At 43.8% G+C, this 22,042-nt stretch overlaps 1 protein-coding gene across 2 annotated transcripts in view; it reads left to right on the top strand.

Annotated features, from left to right (window-relative positions):
* PLXNA4 (plexin A4) overlaps positions 1-22,042 on the top strand; it is an 845,630-nt gene that overhangs the window by 691,317 nt on the left and 132,271 nt on the right. For both annotated transcript variants that reach the window (XM_069229312.1, XM_069229313.1), the window contains exons 20-22: positions 4,979-5,213; positions 10,292-10,434; positions 11,136-11,404. In XM_069229312.1, coding sequence (XP_069085413.1) covers positions 4,979-5,213; positions 10,292-10,434; positions 11,136-11,404 — 647 coding nt within the window. The remainder of the gene's footprint in view (positions 1-4,978; positions 5,214-10,291; positions 10,435-11,135; positions 11,405-22,042) is intronic.

Here is a 22,042-nt window from a genome sequence, read left to right as displayed (position 1 = left end):
GGTATTTTATACAGCACAAGAGTACATCATGCTTTGAAAGGAAATAAATGAAACAGAGAGGGATGAGAGGGGACGGAGTCTGGGCTTCAAAGTGATTGAGAGGGGTCAGCAGGGAGGTTGGGAGACAGCATGTACCTAAAGCAGATGTAAGGAAGATCAACAATACTATCGACGGAGGACCAGAGAGAGCTAGAACAAGAAAGAGATTCACGATAAAGAGTTAGATAGTTAGAGCTTAAGCCAAAGAAAAAAGAGGGAAAACGCGAGAGAGAGAGAGACCGTGCATGCGTCATCTTTGAGAGAGTGCAGGAGTAAGGATGTGGGTGCTAGAAATGCAGAAAAGGTGGACGAGTCTGCACCAGTAGGAACGGAGACAGGCTGTATTCCAAGGTAGAACTTTTGAGACCCTGAAGAAGATGGATGTGGGTAGAGAAAGAAACAGGCCCTATAGAAGTGATCTACAGAATTATCACCAGTCTCAGGGGTGTTAGAAAGACCACATCCGAGACAGAGAGGCCACCATTAGGAGGACCTTTGGGGTGGGCAGTCACAGCTGTTCCAATGCAGTAAGGAACTGACTTGCATTCTGCTAATAATACAAATCATGACGAACAATCACAGGACATGATGAAAGAGTGCGGTCTCTTGCAAGTGTTAGTATTTCTCAGTGGTACGCATGAGTTCAAAACCAGATGGCTGTAAGGCTGAGTCAGTCAGGGGTGGGTTCAAACTTGTGACTTGCTGTTACCTTAATATCCTTGAAGCACACAACCCTCGACACGGCCCTGTTGGCCCTCTGGAACTGGCTGTGGCTTTGCTCTGCGGTCTGAATGTGCAGAATGAAGTCTGTGAATTGAAATTCAGACCCTAAGTGTCATGTTAGGCCTATACCTGTTCTCGACAGCTGACATGTCCATTGGCTGCTCCTACCTGGAGAGGAGAGGAGAAAGGCTTCGTTGTACCTTCAAAATGATAGGATACACTAGGAAGCAGAGTAAGTGGCCAATAGGTCTCAGTAGCAGAGGAAGAAATAGGAGTTGGTGCTGATGATATAGTGATGCTCGTACTAGAAGTGTCCGTGACAGTGCAAGCTGCAGCATCTGCTGTGTCAGATAGCGTCAGTGTCATAACCCCTGACATGGAACGATGGCCAAAAAGAAAATTGTGGTGTCTACCAAGCATATTTTCTACTGGCACACAGAACTGTAAGAGGCAGTGGGACCAGCATACACAATGCAGCAGGACCACTTCCTGACCATTCCGTGGTGTTGTGAGGGTCTCCATCAGGTGCTCCCAGATGTACGTGTGCAAATTCTCAGCTTGTCATGTGCTATTCCCCCTGCATGCTGCTGTCTTATTACAGCTCAATGTAGTAGCCAAGTTAGGTGACGGAAAGCCCTTTAGGAACCTTAAGGAACAGAACAAGTACCCTTTTCAGTGGAAGCACATAACTTCTGGCCAATCAACCTTTGTACTCAATTTAATCACCATGTGATCAGTGCCAAAGTCCCTCTCACAGAAGTGTTTCTTTAATCTCTTTTTCTGTTGTTCAGATGGGGTCAGCAGAAGATGGCACTGTCAAAAAGGACCTAAAAATGGTGCAGACAGGAGAAAAAGGGTCAGGTTGACTGTATCTGAGCTTGTACAACTGTTGCTGTCTAGAAAACAGTATTTATATTGATAGACCGTTCAACAATTGTTGAGGACAAAAAGGACCAGCAGGGATTCTGGCCAGTGATGGAAACGTATAACTATGGAATTAGTGTCGAGCTCTGTCTTTGAACTTACACTATAGAAACTGTGATTGCCTCGGAAAAACATCCCCTTAATTAAAATTAAGATACGTATCCAATGACTATAATACTTTTTTCATATTAACTGTATTCAAGAGTGGGACTTCTGGGGGGTCTCTGATCGCTGAAGTCAATTCATACCCATCCTAAGGTACAAGCGGTCTCATTTAGAAATGTGCAGTCGATCCTTCCATAGCAAGAATGGCATCTGTCCTGTACTGACTCATTCGCTTTGAGATAGACACAGAAATGTGAGCTCACTTTGCCTTTCAATAAAGTGCATCAGTCTGTGTTTGGCACGCCAATTCCATATAAAAAAATAATATTCTAAAAACCTCGAATAATCTGTTGCCCTTCTCTTTCTTCTACTTAGCAGGGAATATAGAGGCAGAGCCTGCACACAATTTGCGTGCTGAGCACTCAGTCTTCTTCTCTCGGGTACACGTATGCCAAGTTCACCCAAAGTAATTCTCTCATTGCCAGATCAGAGCATCCTGTCCAGAGCACTATCTTAATGAAATAATTATAGAACGAAGGGCAATCAGCATTCACAGGCTGGTCCAACCTCCAATGGAGATATCTTCTATCCTCTGATTGAGGCCGGGATTGAATCTGGCATTATCATGGCCTCTTAGAGCAGATATAGAATTGTCAACATTCTTTGCTGATGCTGTGACTTAAAATGGGCTGTTACTCCTGAACGTAGAGGACCTCTATAGGAAATTTAGAGCCTGATTTAGAGTATGGTGGTGGGGTTACTCCATCACAACAGTGACGGATATCCTGTTCGCCAAAATATAAATTCCATAGGATAAAATGGATTTTATATTTTGGCAGATGGGATATCTGTCACCACCGTGATCGAGTAACCCCTCCACCAAACTCTAAATCAGGCCCTTAGTGTGCTGAGGTGGAAGGACTTTACACTTCATTGCTCCCAATCCAAGGCCTTCTACAATCATCAAACCCACACCCTATTTTCTCCCCAGTGCCTAAAGACAATCGCTCTACAGGTTACCCTATTCAAGAGATGGTCACCATAGGACGAGGAAGCATCCTTTCTAGATTTTGGGGATAGCCATATGAGATATATTTACATATATTGGATATAGATGCCACTCATTCACAAAATCAGTTGTTATCCTGAAAATCTACCATAACCCCATTTCTCTTTGACGTAGGTTGGACACCCCTAGGTACAAAAAAATAAACGACAAAAATGTCCACACTGCCAACGAAGTGCCACAACTCATAAATGGACTCTTTTCTGCATTGAAATTCTCAAAGGCTAGGTGTGAAAGTATTAATTGGCATTATCAAATGAATTTGTGCAATACAAGAAACCGGAAAACAGTTCTTTCCGTCAGAAGGATGACAACATAGCTCCACTCAGGTTTCAGCCTGAAGTACATAAAAGAATAATTTCTTGTTTATATCCTTCCTAAATTATGGAACTTATTGATGGATGGGTTTATTCATTTTTGGGTCAATGGTTAAGAAGGCAAACATAAAAGTTGGCTGATGGCTAGAGAGTTAGGTGGATGAACCTATTGTGGCATCCCAAAAATAATCTGCATCAAGGATGACACAGAGAGATGTTGAAGGTTCCAAATTCAGGTTTCTTTATCCCATCAGAAGATCTCATCTATCTCGTAGTTAGGCTCTGTTGTACCTGCCAGTCCCCCTCTCCCCATCTCACAACGCGTCAGCTGGTTATGACATTCCAGCTGACCTCACCTCATTCTATGCCCATGCACACACCTTGCTGCCCAGCTATCATTGTCTAGCTACCACACCTATCTTAGTAAAGAACCTCACATACTATATCTTTACCTCTTACTCTGGCCTTTTCTGTGGACGGACATTTAGGCCCTCATTATGGCTTCAGCTGTCTTTTCAGAAGACCGCCGAAGCCACAGGCACCAGAAGACCACCAGTGCTGGTGGTCTTCAGACCACCATATTACGAGTACTGGAGGATTTCCACCACAATTTGGACAGAAATCCTCCAGTAGTTGTGCTAGCGGTCGGAGGCACATGGGCAGTTCCAACACCGGACCCGCCCCACCAAAAGGACTCCACCAGCCATATTACACCCTGTAATACGGCCTGGTGGTGTCCTGATGGTGGGGCGCAGCCAGAGGTGGAAGTGCCTGTTCCCTTTCCCTGCCATACAACCTCCTCGCCGCACAAGGTAAGTTAATCGTCTGACAGGGGAGGGGTGTTGTGTGTGAGTAGGTGTTGTCTGCGTGTTTGTATGTGAGTGTGTATAGATGTTTGAATCCGTGTTTCTGTGTGTGTATGGATGTTTGAATGCATGTGTATGGGGTGTTTGTGTGTATGATTGAAGTGCGTGTGTGTTGGAATGTTTGTGGGAATGCAAGTATAAATGTGTGTGAGTGAAAGCGAGTATGGATGCGTGTGGGTGAATCCGTGTATGTAAGTGTTGGTGAATGAGTGTATGTGGGGTGTGTGTGCATGTATGGGTTGGCATAGGGGAGGGGTCTGCTGTTCTGGTAAGGGGAGTGAGGGGAGGGTGTTTCTGTTCTGGTAGGGGCGTGGGGGGCCCTCCTATGGATGGGTGGGGTGTGTTGGGATTGCAGGGGGGGTTAAGAGAGTCATCTACCGGTGAGAGGAAACAAATTTCCTGTCACCGGTAGCCTTTCCACCAGGATTTTCGTGGCGATGCTACTGCAGCGGAAACCCTGGTGGAAAGCCGACTCGTGATGCCGCTGGCAGTATTCAGTGGACCGCCGGGTTGGACATGCTAATCTGCGGCCCAGCTGTCCACCCGCCCTGGCGGTATAAGCGGGATGTAGCAGGTTGGCAGAGGCCAACCCACCACACCCATAATGTGGCGGTCTTCATCCGCTGGCCCGTCGGTGGTGAGACCGTGGCCTCCAGGGTCATAATGAGGGCCTTATTCTTGAAAAAGCAACAACATAATTTGTATTCAGTGCCCCATTACTGTAGAGCATTACTGCTTTAAAGAACAGATTGTCTTGTAATGCCAGAGTGGTAGGATCGTCATGATTGATGCCATTGTGTTGTTTCATCCTAGGATTTAAGAACAGTGTTATCCTGTGTACTTAACTCAAGTGTTGTACACACTCTTTGATGTTCAGGAACAGCAGAAGTTGACCAGTGTTTGGATTAACTCAGCTTGGTGTACTGTTGAACCCTTAGGCTCGAGTTGGGGGAATGGAGTACTCCCCTGGCATCGTCTCCATCTCCCCTGACAGTCCACTCAGCTTGCCAGCCATCGTCAGCATTGCCGCAGCTGGGGGATTGCTCATCATCTTCATCGTGGCTGTTCTGATTGCCTACAAACGGAAATCCCGGGAGAGTGACCTGACGTTGAAGCGACTTCAGATGCAGATGGACAACCTGGAGTCACGCGTAGCACTCGAGTGCAAGGAGGGTAGGTGTGGGCTCAACGTGTATATGTATTTCACAACAAAGTCTAAATATGTGAATCAAAAATACAATGCACGTCTGTGAATTACAGTCTGAGCTGTGTGGCTCTCTCTAGCCATACTAACTTATCCTTGTTTAATAGAGAATGGGAGTATGAATCCCACAGGAGAGATGGCTTTGATGATCCTATTGTTAAAAATGGCAGCCCCTGGAGTCCCATCAGTTTTTTTAGTATGATATACTCAAAATGTCAAGGAGAAATGGACAGAGGGTTAAATATCCGCTTCACAGAGATGGATTTATATTTAACATTAGCCATTGATTGGACTCCAGTACAAAGCCAAGATGAACTCCTGGGAGAAGATTTGGCTGCTAAACTGCAATTTGTTCTCTTTTCAATCGAGATGAGCAAATACTTGAAGACATGTATGGTATATGGTTATTTTGAGTGCACTATGGGCCACTGAAAGATTATGACGAGGATAAAAGAGAGAAAGAAGAGAAAATGAAAGGCTGAGTGAAAGAGAGGAAGAGAGAGGGTGTACAGAGGAAATAGAGGAGCTGAGAAATTAAGGGAGTCAGAGACTAACAGAAATACTCAAAGAGCTATAAAGAGCAAGCATGGGTGAAATAGAAGAGAAAGGAAAAAGTGTGAGAGGGATTAATATCAGAGAGAAACAGTAAAAAGAGCAAGAGAAAGTGAAAAATAGAGCTATAGAGTAAGTGATATAAAGTGTGACTGAGAAAAGAGAGTAGGTTTGCTAAGTGGACGGAAAGATACATTAGAGTTTCTTCTTTTCTACAGTGATGTCAAAATATCGACTAGACTTAGACTTGTGTTTGCTACTGTTGGTTGCATTGCAGAGGCACAAGTGTGTTTGCTGCTCTTGTCTGCACATTTTGGGGTAATTTGTAGTTGACAGAAGGCAAAGCCAATTGCACTTGTAGAAAAGACCGATGATTTGGTATGTGGAATTAGTGGACATTGAACATTAAGTCCACGTACTCTTTTTTTGTGTTGCTGAGTTGCTCTAAAAATCTTCTTTTCTAAAATGGCTGCCTTGCAAAATGGCGAGGGTACATATTGTGATGGATATATTCAGTGACGACTGGTGAGTTTTGAAAGTGATGGGGCATGTAAAAGTTAAAAATGCTTAGAACGTACAGTAAATGTTTTTTAAATACAATGTGCCCCGATCATCTTTGCATTACGAATTCCATTCTGCAATGCATTTGTGATCGGGGCACATTCTATTTATAAAGTATTTACCATCTGTTGTACTGTAAAAAAAAAAAAAAAAAAAAAGGAACAAAAAAACGTAATCTTACCCTGACATCTGGATTTACCACATCTGCAGCTTGCTACTGTAAACCAGTACAACCGAGGTTGAATTCTCCTGTGTTGCGCTGCTTGGCTGTAAATATGTGGATGCTGGTTCCAGATAAAGTAAAGCCCCAAGCATCACAACTAATCCAAGCACTGCACTCATGCTGCTTATAATAGTAAACAACATAAGAGCAGTGCCACGACTGGCTCGATCAGGCAAACAACGCTGCATCAGAAGCTGATGGGGCTGTGTCTATGCGGTTCAAACTCCCTGGTAGCATGACTTCTGGAAGTCTGAACTGCATATGATAGGCTGGCAACAGCAAAAACACCTGCCAAGCTAACATGCACAGTTCAGTTAACACTGCTTCAGCTGCTCCTGGTCATCACAATCAATCCGGGCCAGAGAGTGCTCTAGCTCTGCCCCTAGTGGGTAAAAATGAACAGCAGTACAGGGCAACTATTTAAGATAACATGATGAGTCTGTCTCAGGTGTGGGGGCTCGCAGTAAGGGATAAGAGGAACTACCTCTGGATATATTTATCATGTACAGTGAGGAAAGGAGATTGTTTTATTTGTAGTGTATGCAATACCAGTGTGTGTAACTGAATACATTTGTAGGTGCAGGAAAGATGCTCTTGAGTTACTTAATTAGATTTGCAGTGCGTTTTTCTTTTAATGTAGAACCATAGTTCTGAAACCACTGCAATATAGGAAACCGACATCTCAAAGGCTTGGCCTGTTGTAAGTATTGTGGGCTTTTAACCACGCCCATCACTTTCACTTATTCATGGGCTTGTCTTTCAAAAATCACTTGATATCATTGGTAAATGCTTTACATTTGCCCCACCTTGGTGCTGTTTTTGTAATGCCTTGTAGACTGCCCCGTTGCAAAGATTATTTTTTCTTTTGTCTCTCCCCTTCGTGCTCCATGGCAGCCATGGCACTCACAGCACAAAGAAGCACAACCGTGTGAAAACGATCGGCGGTATCGAAGCGCTGGTCACATTGTTCACAGTTACTTAATCAGAGTAATTTTGTGTGGATCTCCCCTTAAAACACTTGAAATTGGTAAATGCTTTATGTAAAACAGAAATCCTCAAAGTGAAAGTGGCTCTCCTGGCACAGCAGAGAGCCGAAACTACAATATTCATTGCACTCAGGGAAACTCACCCCTTAATGCTTTGGAAGCATTTTTTTTCTTTTTTTTTTTATCATCACTCAGCCTTTTGTGGTCTCAGGACAATGGCACCACCACCAAAAGGTTCATCATAATGTACTCTTTATGTCTAGGTTATCTTTGGGTCCCCACATTACGTTAGTGGAAACACCAAAATAATAGTCTCTCTTAACATTCAGTGGCTTTGTAAGCATTGTCATGGCTGGAACTTTTGTTTTATCAGTGGAATTGCTCGTGTTTTAAGGGCCTTGTTTGTGATATCATTGCTATAGACCTGCTACTCCTGAAAATGTATAGTGAACTATGCTTTCTAGGGGCTAAATATATAGTTACAACACATTATTTATTACCATTTTCTTTTTTGTGTGGTTATTCCCTCTATGGGATAACTATATAGTTACAGGACCATGTTTCTTACAAATGCTATTTTCATTGTGGTGTCCTCTAGGGACTGTTCTCTAAGCATTACAGTCATATCAACATGCTAAAATATTTTTGGCACTGAAACTTGCCCCACAATGCTTTGCAGAGCATTACTTTTACAAAACATTTTTGCTTATAATTCAGCTTGTGGTGGTCCTAGGACAATGGGACCAACCTCAAAAGACAACCTCCTCTTTCTGTCGACATCATGGGTCCCCACACTATGGTATAGGGTACTCCAAAATATTAACCCCTTCCACCGTTCATTATCTTTTGACTCTCTCATGGCTGGAACTTATGTTTTACAGATGAGAGAAGTTGTGTTTTATAGGCCTTGTTTTAATATCATTGAAAATGTGTAATGCACTATGCCCTCCAAGAGCTACATATATGGTTACAGTGCATTACTTTCTCCCATTCTTTTGCCATGTGGTTATACTTTCTAGTGGCTGACTGTATGGTTACATGAACCATGTTTATTCCAAATGCTATTTTTATTGTGGTGTCGTCAAGGGGCTATTCTGAGCCTTGTAGTCAACATACTATAATATTAGCGTCAGGAAAACTCGCTCTATAATGCTCTTTCTGTCTACATCATCTCTGGATCCCTACACTAGGTTAGTTGGGACCCCAAAATAACCCTTCCTACCATTTAATGCCTTTTAAGCTTTCTCATGACTAGAACGTTTGTTTTATAGCTGTGAGACATTTTGTTTTAAATGCTTTGTTTGTAACATCTTTGCAGTAGGCCTGCTAACCCTAAACATGTCCTCTAGGGACTAAGTATATGGCTACACTGCATGTCATTTTCCTGTTTTTTTTTAAGAGGGTTGTGCTCTCTAGGGGCTAGAAATGTGGTTACATGACCATGTTTCTTACAAATGATATTTTGGTTATAGTGCTCTCTAGGGGCTGTTTTAAGCATTACAGTCTTATGCCAAACGTTTATTTCTAATAACGATTTATTTGACAGTTGTATATGTTTTAATAATCTCTCCTTATTACAATTAAGACCATGATTTAGACCAACCTAACATCCTTATTACACTATGACTATTTAAACACTCGTGATATGTTTGGGTGATCCTTCTAGTTTATTTCTTCTCTGTGGCTGTCTTGTGTCTTTTTGGGGGAGTTTCGTTAGCCAGACAGCAACTCTGATGGTGGGGTGGTGAAAGTGGTATTCTATTGGAATTAGCATGGCAGATTTAAATTAGGATGCTAAATAGCAACATTTTCATTTTTTATTGCAGATAGAGGAAGAAGGTAAATGGAAGTGCTTTAGTTATATGCATGCCCACTAGAATTATAAAGCAGGGAAATTAAATTATGAGGCAGGGTTGACCAACTTATGTGGCAAGAAAAGTCCAGTTATGAATTTACAGTGCCAATAGCTCTAACTCAAGCAAATGCAACACCTATTGCATTGAAAATGCTTGTTTGGTTAGTCTTTGCAATTTCCAGATTTAGCAGAATGCTCCATGCTAGGACTTCTCTTAAAAGAAGCTCTACAAGTCCTAGAGATAGCACCGAAATGGGAATTTACACTCAAAGATTGTCAATTGCAACAAATGTGGAGATGCTTGCATGGCTTAATTAAGTGCATATTTACTTGAGAAACGTAAGTATGCTCAGAGCACCTCAAGACTAGTATTAGTGCACATTTTACCGGATAATGCCAAGGCGCGATTTGGGTTTGCTGTGGAATTTTAAAAGGAAAGCTTGTGGGAGCTGGTATGGCGAATTACAGCATATGTATGGCAACTTAGGGTACAATATCATGATAGACACTTTAGGAAGAAATTTAGGGGCACCAGATACTCTCAAACTCCATGCTCACCATGCCTTGCTTCACAACCCCATACAGTGTGCCAAAGTACACCTCTGCCGAGTGTGGTGGTGCAATAGATCTCGTGGGGAGGTTTTCTTGGCCAGCACTGAGGATGATTCCTTAGTTGCACACCATAGGAGGAATTCCACACTAAAGAATGCTCTAACACAACCTCTTCGTATCTAGCTCTTCTTTCCTAGGAACATATTTGTATTCATGTTCACAATGCAATTATAAATATGGAAAATATTAGATCTTCATAATTAATAGCCAAGTAAGACACCATTTTTATAACTTATTTTATTTTTTGTTTCCTTTCAGCATTTGCAGAGCTTCAAACAGACATCCATGAACTAACCAGTGATTTGGATGGTGCTGGCATCCCCTTCCTGGATTACAGAACCTACACTATGCGCGTCCTGTTTCCTGGCATTGAAGACCACCCTGTGCTGAGGGATCTGGAGGTAAGAAAGGAAGGACATTCCACCTAGAGTGTTCTTCTGTTATGATGAGGGCACACACTGGAAGCAGGCTGTGTGACTGAAGAGGAAGTAAAAGGAATCTGCATTTCATGGTTGGTTTGAGGAGGTGGGGCAAAACAAACAGCAGCTACCTTTAATTTGGCATTAAAGAATGTGTGTGTTAATTCCTTTCCCTTACTGAGATGTAATACATGCTTTTCCATTTGCAAACATCCCTAAATCAAACTCTGAACAGAACACATACAGGTTTGCCACTCAGTTGCAAAATAATTTTATGCATTTGTTTTTATTTATGTTTTTTTATTTATTGTCTTTTGCAAAGTGTGGGATACCACCTAGGCACTCTCAGAACGCCCAAAGAAGGGATTCAATGTAGCGAGAAGAGAGAATAGCAATACAATAGTTGGGTGGGATCTGCTAATAAAGCTCACCCCATTGAAAAGCAGATGAGCAATATCAAAGCCTTGGCATATGCAGACACCAAGGATAGCACATGCCAATTTCAGGTGCAAAAGAATGGAGGCTAACCTCTAAATCTAAAACAGTGACACAAAATGTGAATTTCCTCCATCTAAGACTGTGGCCTATGTGTTCCGTTAAACCAGCAAGATCTCTCCAGGTAGGTGTGCATTGTCTTCAACTTCATTGCCGGATAATGTTGCTCTTTTGCTTCCTTCCAACAGGTTCCTGGGTACAGACAGGAGCGGGTGGAGAAGGGCCTGAAGCTCTTTGCTCAGATGATCAACAACAAGATCTTCCTCCTTTCCTTCATCAGGACGCTAGAGTCCCAGCGCAGCTTCTCTATGCGCGACAGGGGCAACGTGGCCTCCCTCATCATGACCGTTCTACAGAGCAAGCTGGAGTATGCGACTGATGTGCTGAAACAGCTTCTCTCTGACCTCATCGACAAGAACCTGGAGAGCAAGAACCACCCCAAGCTGCTTCTGAGAAGGTGAGACAAGCACATAGTTCATTTAACTTGCGATGGATCCTTCATACTCTATTACACCACTCTTCAATGAAGCTGTTCACTGTCTCTTCACTTTTCTTGAATGCCCTGGCATTCAAACTCCTTTACACCTATGATAGTCTCCTGTAATTCTGATATGCATCTCCGACCCATCCTCCTTACAGCTTTTAAAGACATTGGATTCAACTTTCTCTCACACTCACTTGCAACAGTTTTTCATTGTTGCTTAAACATCATGGCCTCCATTTTGCTCTTACGCTTACTATAGCCACTATTAAAACAACAGCCAACCCATTGTCCTTAGTGAAATGAAACAATCACTGATTCATATACTGGGAATGTCTTGAAAATATGTATATGTTTTGCTTGGTTTCTCGACAATATATCAGTCTCACACCAACCAGAGGCAGCAATGAATTACAAAATTCAAAGCAAACTCTGACGTTTTTCTATCTTGTTGACTTGGGCTTTACTGTTACCTAACTCCCAAGCAGGCATGGCTTGTGAGATGGAAAACGGGTGGGGCAGCAGGGGGAGGATGAGGGGGGGACAAAAATAAAAATAAATACTATTTAGTAAAATGTACCTTTTTTGCATGCCACGCCGCTCCATCCACTCTGTTCTCCTCTGTCGTTGCAGGCACAGTCTCCCAGTCTACCCTGCAGCCAATCCTGACACTGCTCAAAAAAGCGTTAGGATTGGCTGGGAGTGCCCACACTGGGAGCCTCTGCCTGTCTCTCCAACCCAGCAACACGGAGCCGGGTTGGGGAGACCCTACTGCGCATGTATGTTTGGCTGCCCAAAGACGACCAGCCAAACATGCATGCACATTGAGGAGGGAATGCTGTGCACTCCCCCTCCGTCCCCGTCATGCCTTTGCCCCCACCCACCTTTATAGTAAAAACATAATAAACACAGTTTATTATGTTTTTACTAAAAAAAGTTTTGCAGCTCCTGCTGCTGGCGGGGGGCAACGCACCTCCACCCTAGAGTAGGAGCCGCCCCTGCACCCACGTCAAATCTGTGCCACAGGTGTTAGCCTAGCATACAAGACAGGAAATCAGTGCTTAATTGGAGCCAGTGGTTGCTGCTGGTGCCACTAACACTTGCTATTGGGGACCGGCACTTTTTTGTCCGCATCAAATTTTACCAAGAGCAAGTAATGGAAAATGACACACAGGGTGAAGAAAGAGAAAGACATAAACCACCACAAAGGGGGGCATCAGGAACCTGCAAGAATGCAATAAAGGAGCAGGGAGTATCTGGTAGGGGATTAAAAAGGCATGAACTGGATTTTAGACAACCAGCCTTGCCATTCAATGCACCAATGTTTAATTGCACCAGTCCCGGGTTTCTGAGGAGAACTTCCGGAACTGGCACTTATTATTGTCCAAAATTAAGAACTGCTGGAAAGGCTAGCAGCCTACTCTGTGGCATCCACTGACCTACTGCTCCCACACACTGGATTCCCTTACTGCTTTGCTCATCGGGACGAATGCCCTACTCTGAACAGAAGTGTACTCTAAAAGTTTTGTGAGAACTTTATTCTTATCCTGATATGAAAACACAAAGCCTTTTCTCTTCTGCCTCATTCTCACTTTCCAAAAGAAAGTTGAAGGGCTTAAAAAAATCAAGTGCTGTATATTCACTGGACAGTTAAAAGTACACATATTACCTGTCTCCCGTTATAATAATGTAGTGGTTGGTAGAAACAGGATCAAGCGTTACTTTTGTAGTATGCTGTGCCACCACATAGGCCGATGTAAAAATCCTTAAAACTGATTTTCTTTGTTTTATTGGTCACTTCTCTTGGTAGGAAGGAAAATGTGATGCACGTATTGTTTATAAAATCAAGCATGTGTCGCCTATAGTATCATGATGATAAGATATCGTCACCGTGTCACTATAGGTGGCACATGCTTACAGTCTGTTTACTAACTACGCCCAGTTTGCGCCGCGTGCCTACTTATATTCTGTTTTTTTTCCCTGGTATTTATTCTTTTATGTGGGTATGATGACATTTATACGAGGGCTGTATTGCGGGCTCAAGCTGGGCCCAGTTTGCGGCTGCACGTGGGCTGTGTCTCGTCAATCAAGATGTCTTCGCCTCTCTTCATCGTCGAGACAAGCAGGGTCCATCCTCAGTGTACAGTCTCTCACTGCACTCGAGTGCATTAAGAATAGATTGGCAGGCCTGCTTCTAAATGTGCCTGTGTCTGTCAATTACCGCAGCACTGCTTTTCTGCGAGTAGCTGCGGTCAGTGGAAAGGACGTCTCTTTAGCAATGCCAGATGTTCCAAATCATCTTACACGGCAGCGCCTTGCATCGCAGTGGAGCGCCAATAAGATTGTAATGGGAGCCATCTTTCAAACGTTTAAGTTAGCAAGCAGAGGCTGTATCCAGTCACACATTTCACTTTCATTTCTGTTGTACCTTTATGAGTGACTGTTGTGGTAATTCAAGGTTTATTTTAACAAAAGTCCCTCTATCAATTTTTCCCAGACACCTTCTCTTGAAGATGAGCTTTTTGACTGATATTTCTCTTATGTTTTCTTTCTCTCCTTGTCTTTCTCTCTCTTATAATGTTCGATGTGTATGGTGCTTGCACCATTCATAAAATTATATATGCAACCCTCGATACATAAAAGATTGTGTTGTATTCTTCCTTCTTCAGCCATTAGCTTCTTTTGCTCTGGAACCTTCAGCTATTAGCCCGAGTCATTGTCAATCACACCTTACTCAGCACAGGACTATTTCTCTTTTCCATTTTTTCTATCGACTATTTGAGTATGTCTTCCTGCCTCCATTGTAATGCACGAGGGCTATTTTCAGTCATAAAGCCGCCTAGTAGAAATGGATTATGAGAGCAAACAAAAGCATCAGAAAAAAAGTTTATTTTGTTTTCTGCACCTTTACCAGATGTTTTTTATCAGTGCTTATGCACACAAAACTTAGGGAAGACAGCAGCACTCTGTACATACGTTCCATTTATTGGCTAAGGCAATTCTTGTTTTGTTTGTCTTCAATTAATTCTTGTACAGTTTTTCTTTCTTCCCTCCTAGTCCCTTTTATCTCTCATCTCTTTCAAAGTCTTTTCAGCTTGCTCTTTGCCAGTTTCTAGTCTGTACCTAGTGGAGTTTATCTCCTTTGGGTTCTGGTGCTTTCAGGTTTTCTCTCACATTGGGTTTGTCTGACGTTTGTGTTTTTTGTTGTCCTGTCTCCCTCCCCTCTGCGATACTTCATCTGTTATCATTCCCACATCTCTCCAGCCACTTTCATATCATGTCACTTTTGGATTCTCTCTCTATTCTGGCAGTCACAATTTTCACCCTTCTACTGCAGTCAATTTTTCATAACCTAGTTATCATGTCTGCCATTTCCTGAATTCCTCCTTTGTTCCTTCACATTACACATTCTTCCTTCCTAGAGGTATCATTTTCTTTCCACCTTTTCTCCTTCAACCCATTGCTCTCCCCTTCAACCCCTTTACTTTATTCGTTTCTCCCATCTTTACCTTCCACCCTTCTTTCTTCAATCTTTTATGTTTTCCTTTCCTTTATTCATTTCCGACCTTTTTCATCCACCAATCCTTCCTCTGCTTCCACCCTTCTTGCCTTTTTCCCTCCATGGCATCCTTTCTCCTCTTCCTTCACTTCCTGCCTTCCTTTCTTCCCCCAACCCTCCCTACATGCTTCCTTTCCACCCTCTCATGTTCCTTCCCTCTCCCTCATTTGCTTTCAAGCATGTTTTTCTTCCCTTTTGTAACCCTTATCCCTCTTAGCCCAATATTCCAATGTTTCCTGCCTTTAACACCTATGCTGTCTTCCACAGTTTCACTCACCCCTCCAACTTCCTTTCCATCGGCCTATGATCTCTTTTCTTGCATCCAAATCTAGGATCCAAGCAATGACCGGACGGGGGCATGGTCAACTGGTGCTCATCAGCTTTTGGGAGAGGCTCCAAATTATGGCCCGCTTTGAATAACTCGTGGGTTGGATGGGGCAGGCAATCAGGAACTGAGCGATGGGCCCATGCCTCAGGGTCACATGTGGGCCAGTTTTTACCTCTGTTAACCGGCCCACAGATCCTTACAGTCTGGGATACCCAGACTCGGCCATGCCTCCTCCCACCTGAGCCAGCCTGGGGGCCAGGTGTCACTCTGGCTCTTGGGCTATTCTCTCCTCAGTTGGGGGGTAGTGCGAGTGGGGACATTTGGCATGTGTCTGACCGGGCCTGGCAGCAGTTTTTCCATTGACACCTTCCCACTGGGCCACCACATTCTGGCCATGGTGAGCAGGGGAGGAGGGAGTATGCAAAGGCCTCGCTGAGGGCAGATGTTGTCACATAGGCCCAGTGTCTTTTAGGTTCTGGTGGGGAAGGGTGCCTTTGCATAGGCCTCACTATAAGGCCAGCTTTCCAAGAGAGAAAAAAATAGAGAGACTGTAAACTACTCTGGAATCGAGGAATTTGATCTTGTGTAATGTAACTAGTGCTCCTGTAAATCACTCCTGTGCCTTTTGGTCGAGTTCACCACATAAAACCACACAAACAAAATATAAACAGCCACATTCTGCAAAGGTCCGAGCTATGATAAATAAGAACATCCATATACATTTTGAAAGTGTTTTTTCTACCTCTGTCTAGGTTTAACCCCCCTTCAGAAAACATTTTAATGTGCTTTTGCATTACATTTGCTTTTAAAGTATGTAATGACCAGAGTTAGAAAATACCAGCTTTGGGTGATTTTATTCATTTTCTTGCCAGCTAGGACATGAAAACACTGGTCATACTGGTAAAACAAATACAGCCTGATGGGAACCTAGCCAGATATGTGGTTGTGTCAGTTTTATTTCACATCACCCGCCTGCCCAAACTCCAGTGCTTCTAGATTTCACCAACTTGACATCTCTATAAGCTTTCAAATGCTTAATTAAACAACATTTCTCTAAAAATGAGTCCAATGAAACTAAACAAATGGCGACCAATTAAAGGGGTGATCCAGGAATGTAGGCCACTCTTTTTTTTTTTTTTTAGAGTGCCTGGGCCTAATTGTGATCCTAATCTGACCCTGAATGATTGTGTAGCTTCTGCACTTCCAGTTCTTTTCTCACTCTTGTAGCATAGTTGTGCAGCAATATGCAGTATCCTTGCCTTAAAGACTGTGCATGAGTTCTACTCATGTTACCAATATCTACTCTTGCTCATTTGACATCATTTTACTCTTTGACAGTATCTCTGCTTTGCGCATGTTGTCAATTGGATTACTGGCCCTTCTCTGATTACCTTCCTGTCCCTCTGGCCTGTTTGGTGCTGTGTAGCTGCCAATATTTTGTAGCCTCCCCCCGACATCCCAACTTGACTAACCATACCACAGGCCACCTGGGTAGATGCACGCCCCTAAAATAGCAGAAAGCATAAAACATGACATGGAATCTGCAGGAAATTATAACTGGCAGCTACTTACAAATATATTTTGCTTGCTTGTGTTTCATACCTCCTCCTATGTCACACTACTGGGTACTGCTCCCCAAGACAAGACAAGAGAACCTGTTTGGTCACTCACAAAGGACACTAGAATGCTTCTCACTTAAACATTTCATGTAACATTCCTCAAAACACACACTTCCTGACAGTATAACATGCAGCCTTTTACAAATTGTGCTTTGGCAGCCCACAACGAAGTATAAAACCTTATATAAATACTACAAAATATACAATGCTCATGTGCCTGCCCTTCGTTTTTGTTTTATTCTTACACCACATTGTCTTACATTTTTGCATTCTTTCTTCCTAAATTTTGTTCTTTGTATTCTTTTACATTCTTCCCTCTGCCCTCACTTGTACCCACATTTCTTTCATTCCCCCTTCCCATAAATCATTGCTTTTTTAGTTAATTTCATCCACCTTTCCTTATTTGGTCATTCCTTTATTCTGTATGGGTTGCTTCACTTTATCCTCTAATTTTTCTGTTCACTGTTTTCTAATTACCTCATGTCTTTGGCTCATGTCTCTTCTTCCCATATCTCTTTTTTCCCCGCTTTCCTACACTTCTTTCCCTTCCTTGTGCTTCACCTTTCCCTGACTGGCCAATTACCGTTCCTGGACCAGATGCAGTGATTCGTGCTTCTGGACGAAGGAGAACTTAGCAGAGGTCGACGATCTGCTTGTTCTTCTGAAATGGAGCTCCCACAGTGGGCGGCAATGAGCACAGCCCTCCGATTTTGGGAGTGAACATGAAATCCCAAATGTGGCTCTTAACTTCAGAATTCCAATGAGCCTGCCGCTGGGGCCGGTGTCCTTGACTGAACTAGATGTTATCCTTCTTGGAAGAGCCACTTCTGTGACAGTATCATCAAGTTATCAGCTAGTACCACACCACTAGCCAACAGAAAATAATGGCCCCTTCCTTGGACAGTGTCCGCTCTGTGGAAGCATTCCTTGTTACATGCTACTCGATTCTCTGATGAGGACAGTGCACTAGCTCCAGGGCTGGCTTTAGAGCAGTGCGGCTGGTGCGGCTACACTGGGCACCGACCTGGGTAAGGGAGCTTGTCTCAAGGGGGTGGGGTGGTGTGCTTACAATTTAAAACATCTGTGGAAGAGATCCTTGTGCGTCCAGCTTTCAGTCACCAATAAAAATGTTTAGATAACTCTTGTGATTATGCTCCTGCTAAAGAGAGGAGTTTTGTCTAGCCGCAGTTTTGACTCTCCATAAAGTATCACGGAGAGTCAGTATGCCTGTCACAAAGAACGCATACCATGCAGATCACAGATCCGTTTTTTATGTGGCTAACTCCGTGGATTGCTGCATGTCACAGAGATCCTTTTGGTAACGCAGTTCATAAGATACAATCCTAATATATAAAGAGTTACTGTTAAGAATAGTCATCAAAGAGCTGCATGCAAACTGCATAAAATAGGTTAGGACATTGTTTTTTCCACCCAGTCTTTTATTATTTATTCATAATGTTGTCATACAGTGTTCATTTGGGTAGATATAATTCCTTATTCGAAAGCCAGCCTTTACCAGTGCTTTAAAACAAATGAAATGTTTGTGAGAGAGGGGCTATGGCGAGATGAAGAGCACTTTTTCCCAGTGGTAGTGAGAGAAACAAAGAAGGGTCATTGGGGGGAAGGGGGGCCCAAAAATTATTTTCACACCAGATGCCACCAGCGCTAAAACCGATCATGGCTAGTACTGAGTGGAGCAAGGTCGAATTTGCCTTTTTACACCATTGACACTTCCCCTGTGGGCTGCTGCCATTGTAGACTAGTTTTGAAGCTTAAGGATGCTGCTCATACCTCTGCTACTTTCCCCAGCTCCCCAAGTTTAATTGCTGCAGGAATATGGGGCATCGAGAGAGAGAGAAAGTGAGAGAGGGGTAAAGGTAGAGAGAAAATGATGAGACAGAAAATGATGGTTTCAAAGAGAAAGAAAGGGGATAGGAAGGGAGTGGAGCTGGTTTGAGTATTTTATGCCAGGCCTGCCCTGAATTGGAGTGTAAATTGCATGCACTGCGTTCACATTAACTACTAAGTTCATGCAAGCCGGAAAACCCAACATAAATATGAACGTTGGCACACTGAATGATTTCTCTGCAGCCTGTTGCCTCCAATAGTAAGTAATTGCATGGATGGGGTAGAGACTGTGGCTTGTCAGGCAAATCTGACATGTGAAGGAATTTGTCCCTGTGTCATAAAACATTTTGGCACCCATACTGACTGAAAATGTCCCCCTTTGTCATGTGATCACCTCTCCCTCTGTACTATTCTCCAAGACTCCTAGGAGGGGAAGTTTGGACTTTCCCTGCAAGTACCGGAGCAAGACCCAAAAAATAAACACAAGACGCTAAACTGTGGTGGGAGAACAACATTTCAGGTTTAATTTATTACTGCCACATAACATTCATGGACCAACATACAATGGCAAAATTACATTTTACATAAGAAAATCACATGATTGAAAGAACAGATGGGCAAAACATTATTTTTAGCCAAAAATATGATAAATCGCATACAGAATTTTAATTACAAGTCCTTAAAATCATATAACATCATGATCTGAACCAGTCTCTCCTTGCCACAGTCCTCATTGTACTCAAGCAAAGCAAGGCCCATGACAAATGTAACAAACTACCCCTCCCCCCCCTCCAGTGGAGGAGCAAAGTCCATCTCTTAGTGGGGTCCAGGATCATTCCAGATCTGAACTCGACTTAAGGGGCCCTCTAAAACCTTTGGGAGATGATCCTGGGCAGCTGAGCCATGACTTAGTAGTTTCCATCTCCCCACACCTGGAAGACCTTCTGTAGGGCCTGCACAGCAGCTTAAATGCCTCCAGTCTCCTAGTAGTAAGAACCCCCTGAAGTCCAACCTGGATTAAGAAAAACAACTATAAAACATGAAATGTATTGCAGGTATGAAAATGGTGTCCATCTGTATGTACTCGAATCGTGAGCCCACACTGCCAGCTTACACTACCACACAACCTAAACATACTATTGAAGACTGAAATTCAACAGGAATGGGAGGGCGTGTTCACAACTGCAGGTGCGATGATCTGGAGCCAGGGGGCATCTTAGAGAGCAAGAACAAAGAGTTCAAATTACCTGTTCCCTACCCTTATAAGGCAGCTGTCTACTCCTCTTTCCCCTGGCTCACAGCCCTCATGCCAGTCCCAACAGTTTCGTGTTCCACTGGAGAAATGTTAAGGCAGCTTGGACACATGGCCACGAATGGCATAGAAGTGACTAATTTTGCTATACTGCAGTGGGCAGCCTTCACCTGGTCTTAATGGGAGGTAGTGTCTCATTTTAGAAGGGGGCATACAAGCCTCCCGCTGCACTGGAGCAAGGACCCAAAAACTGGAAAGAAGACAGAAGGTTGTGTGAGGAAAAAACATCTTGTATCACAAATGTATTACTGCCAAAAACATGGATAGAAAACATACTGTTCCCAAAAAATGTACAAAAGAAATTCACATACACCCGTATTCACGTGAGAAAGGGGTGTGGAAAGCGAGGGGTAATACCCAGTTAGGGGCTTCAGCAGAGCAAAGAGGTCCCCCAGTACTATCTAATCTGCCCATTACCTGGTTAAAGTCAAAATCAACCCCCAATGATAAGCTTTCCTCCTAACCTGCTTTGGATGCATTTCTGTGTGAAGATGCCACACTGAATAGTATTAATAAAGGGAGGGTAACCACACTTAGGGGTCATTATGAGTTTGGCGGATAGAAAAGGCCGACCGCCAAACCTCAGCAGTCAGGTTGCTGCCAGTGTGGCTGCCTTCCGGTGGGCCCCATTAGAAGTTTCCCACTGGGTCAGCGGGCAGAAACAATCTTTCGGCCCTCTGGCCCAGCGGGAAACAACCTTCAACATTGACTCAGGCTCATAATTGAGCCAGGGACAATGCTGCAGTGTTTAGGGTGTGCACCAGCACCTGTCATGCTGTTCACTGACAGGACGACAGGGCTGGCCATAGGGGCTCCTGCACTGCCCATGCCAAGTGCATGGGCAGGACAGGGCCCCCCCGGGATCCCTTGCACCCGGTCTCCACCAGGCTTTACATGGCAGTGCTACCACCATGTAAAAGCTGGTGGAGAGGGGGAATGTAATCCCCAGGGCGGTGCTGATCGCAGCACTTCCATGGCAGATTAGGGCTGCCAGCACCAACAGTCTATCCTGTGGAGGAAAACTGGCGGTGCTGGTGGTCCGACCAAGGCACTACCACAACGGTCATAATGTGGCAGTCAGACCGCCACCAAGACCCACATAGTCCTCGTCTAATTATATAGTTGTTAAAAGGAGCATGGTTATAAAAGGAGACAGACACCAGGTGGAACATAGTGCACTGATAAAGCAATTAACTTATTAGTCCATTGCTTTATGAGCAGGAAAAGAGGTTAGTAGTGGAATAATTTAGGAAGGTCAGGTGACCTTTGAGCCACCAGGCACTAAGAACTTTAAAAACCAAGTCCCACACCAAGGAGACTTCAACCTTTAACTTTTACCCTGCGAGTCTGGGACCTTAAATCCTCAGTCACAAGTGGTGGCCACAAGTGAGCTACTTTCCCCTTCCTTAGACCCAGTTGAAGCACTCTGGACCTCCCTGTGCTTCACCATGAGGGGGAACAAGCCTCCCCACTTCACCTCACCTTGTTCTAGCCGAACAATAATAGCTAGGGCAAGACAAAGCAAGCACTGCTGCCACGGCAGGTGTAGGGCAGGAATTGATGCCCCAGCACTCACAGCATAGGACTCCATGTTCCTAACGCTAGGGCACAGAATAAGGGTGACCTACCAGCTATCAATGTGAAAGATGGAATGGTGCTACAACGCTTGTCATTGCTGGAGGTATTGGTAGCATAACTGCGCTGAGTAGGACCAGAGCTGAAAGGGCAGCTTGAGGGCAGGAATCACCTGGCATCTTGGAGCTTCCCCACTTGCCCACAAGACCACACTCTCCTTCACCCAATTTCTGTTTCCTCCAGAAAAACATCAAGGCAACTTTGAACCCCAGGTGTGAATGGCCAAAAGTGATGGCTTTTGCTGTACTACTGCGGGGCCACCCGCTCACACCTTCACACGGGGGTCAGTTTCCCACTAGGCTTGCAGTTTATT

The sequence above is a fragment of the Pleurodeles waltl genome, chromosome 4_1 (genome assembly GCF_031143425.1).
Source record: "Pleurodeles waltl isolate 20211129_DDA chromosome 4_1, aPleWal1.hap1.20221129, whole genome shotgun sequence".
Taxonomy (NCBI): Eukaryota; Metazoa; Chordata; class Amphibia; order Caudata; family Salamandridae; genus Pleurodeles; species Pleurodeles waltl.
The sequence above is the reverse complement of the archived record's forward strand: the minus strand, read 5'-3'. Positions and strand labels throughout refer to the sequence as shown.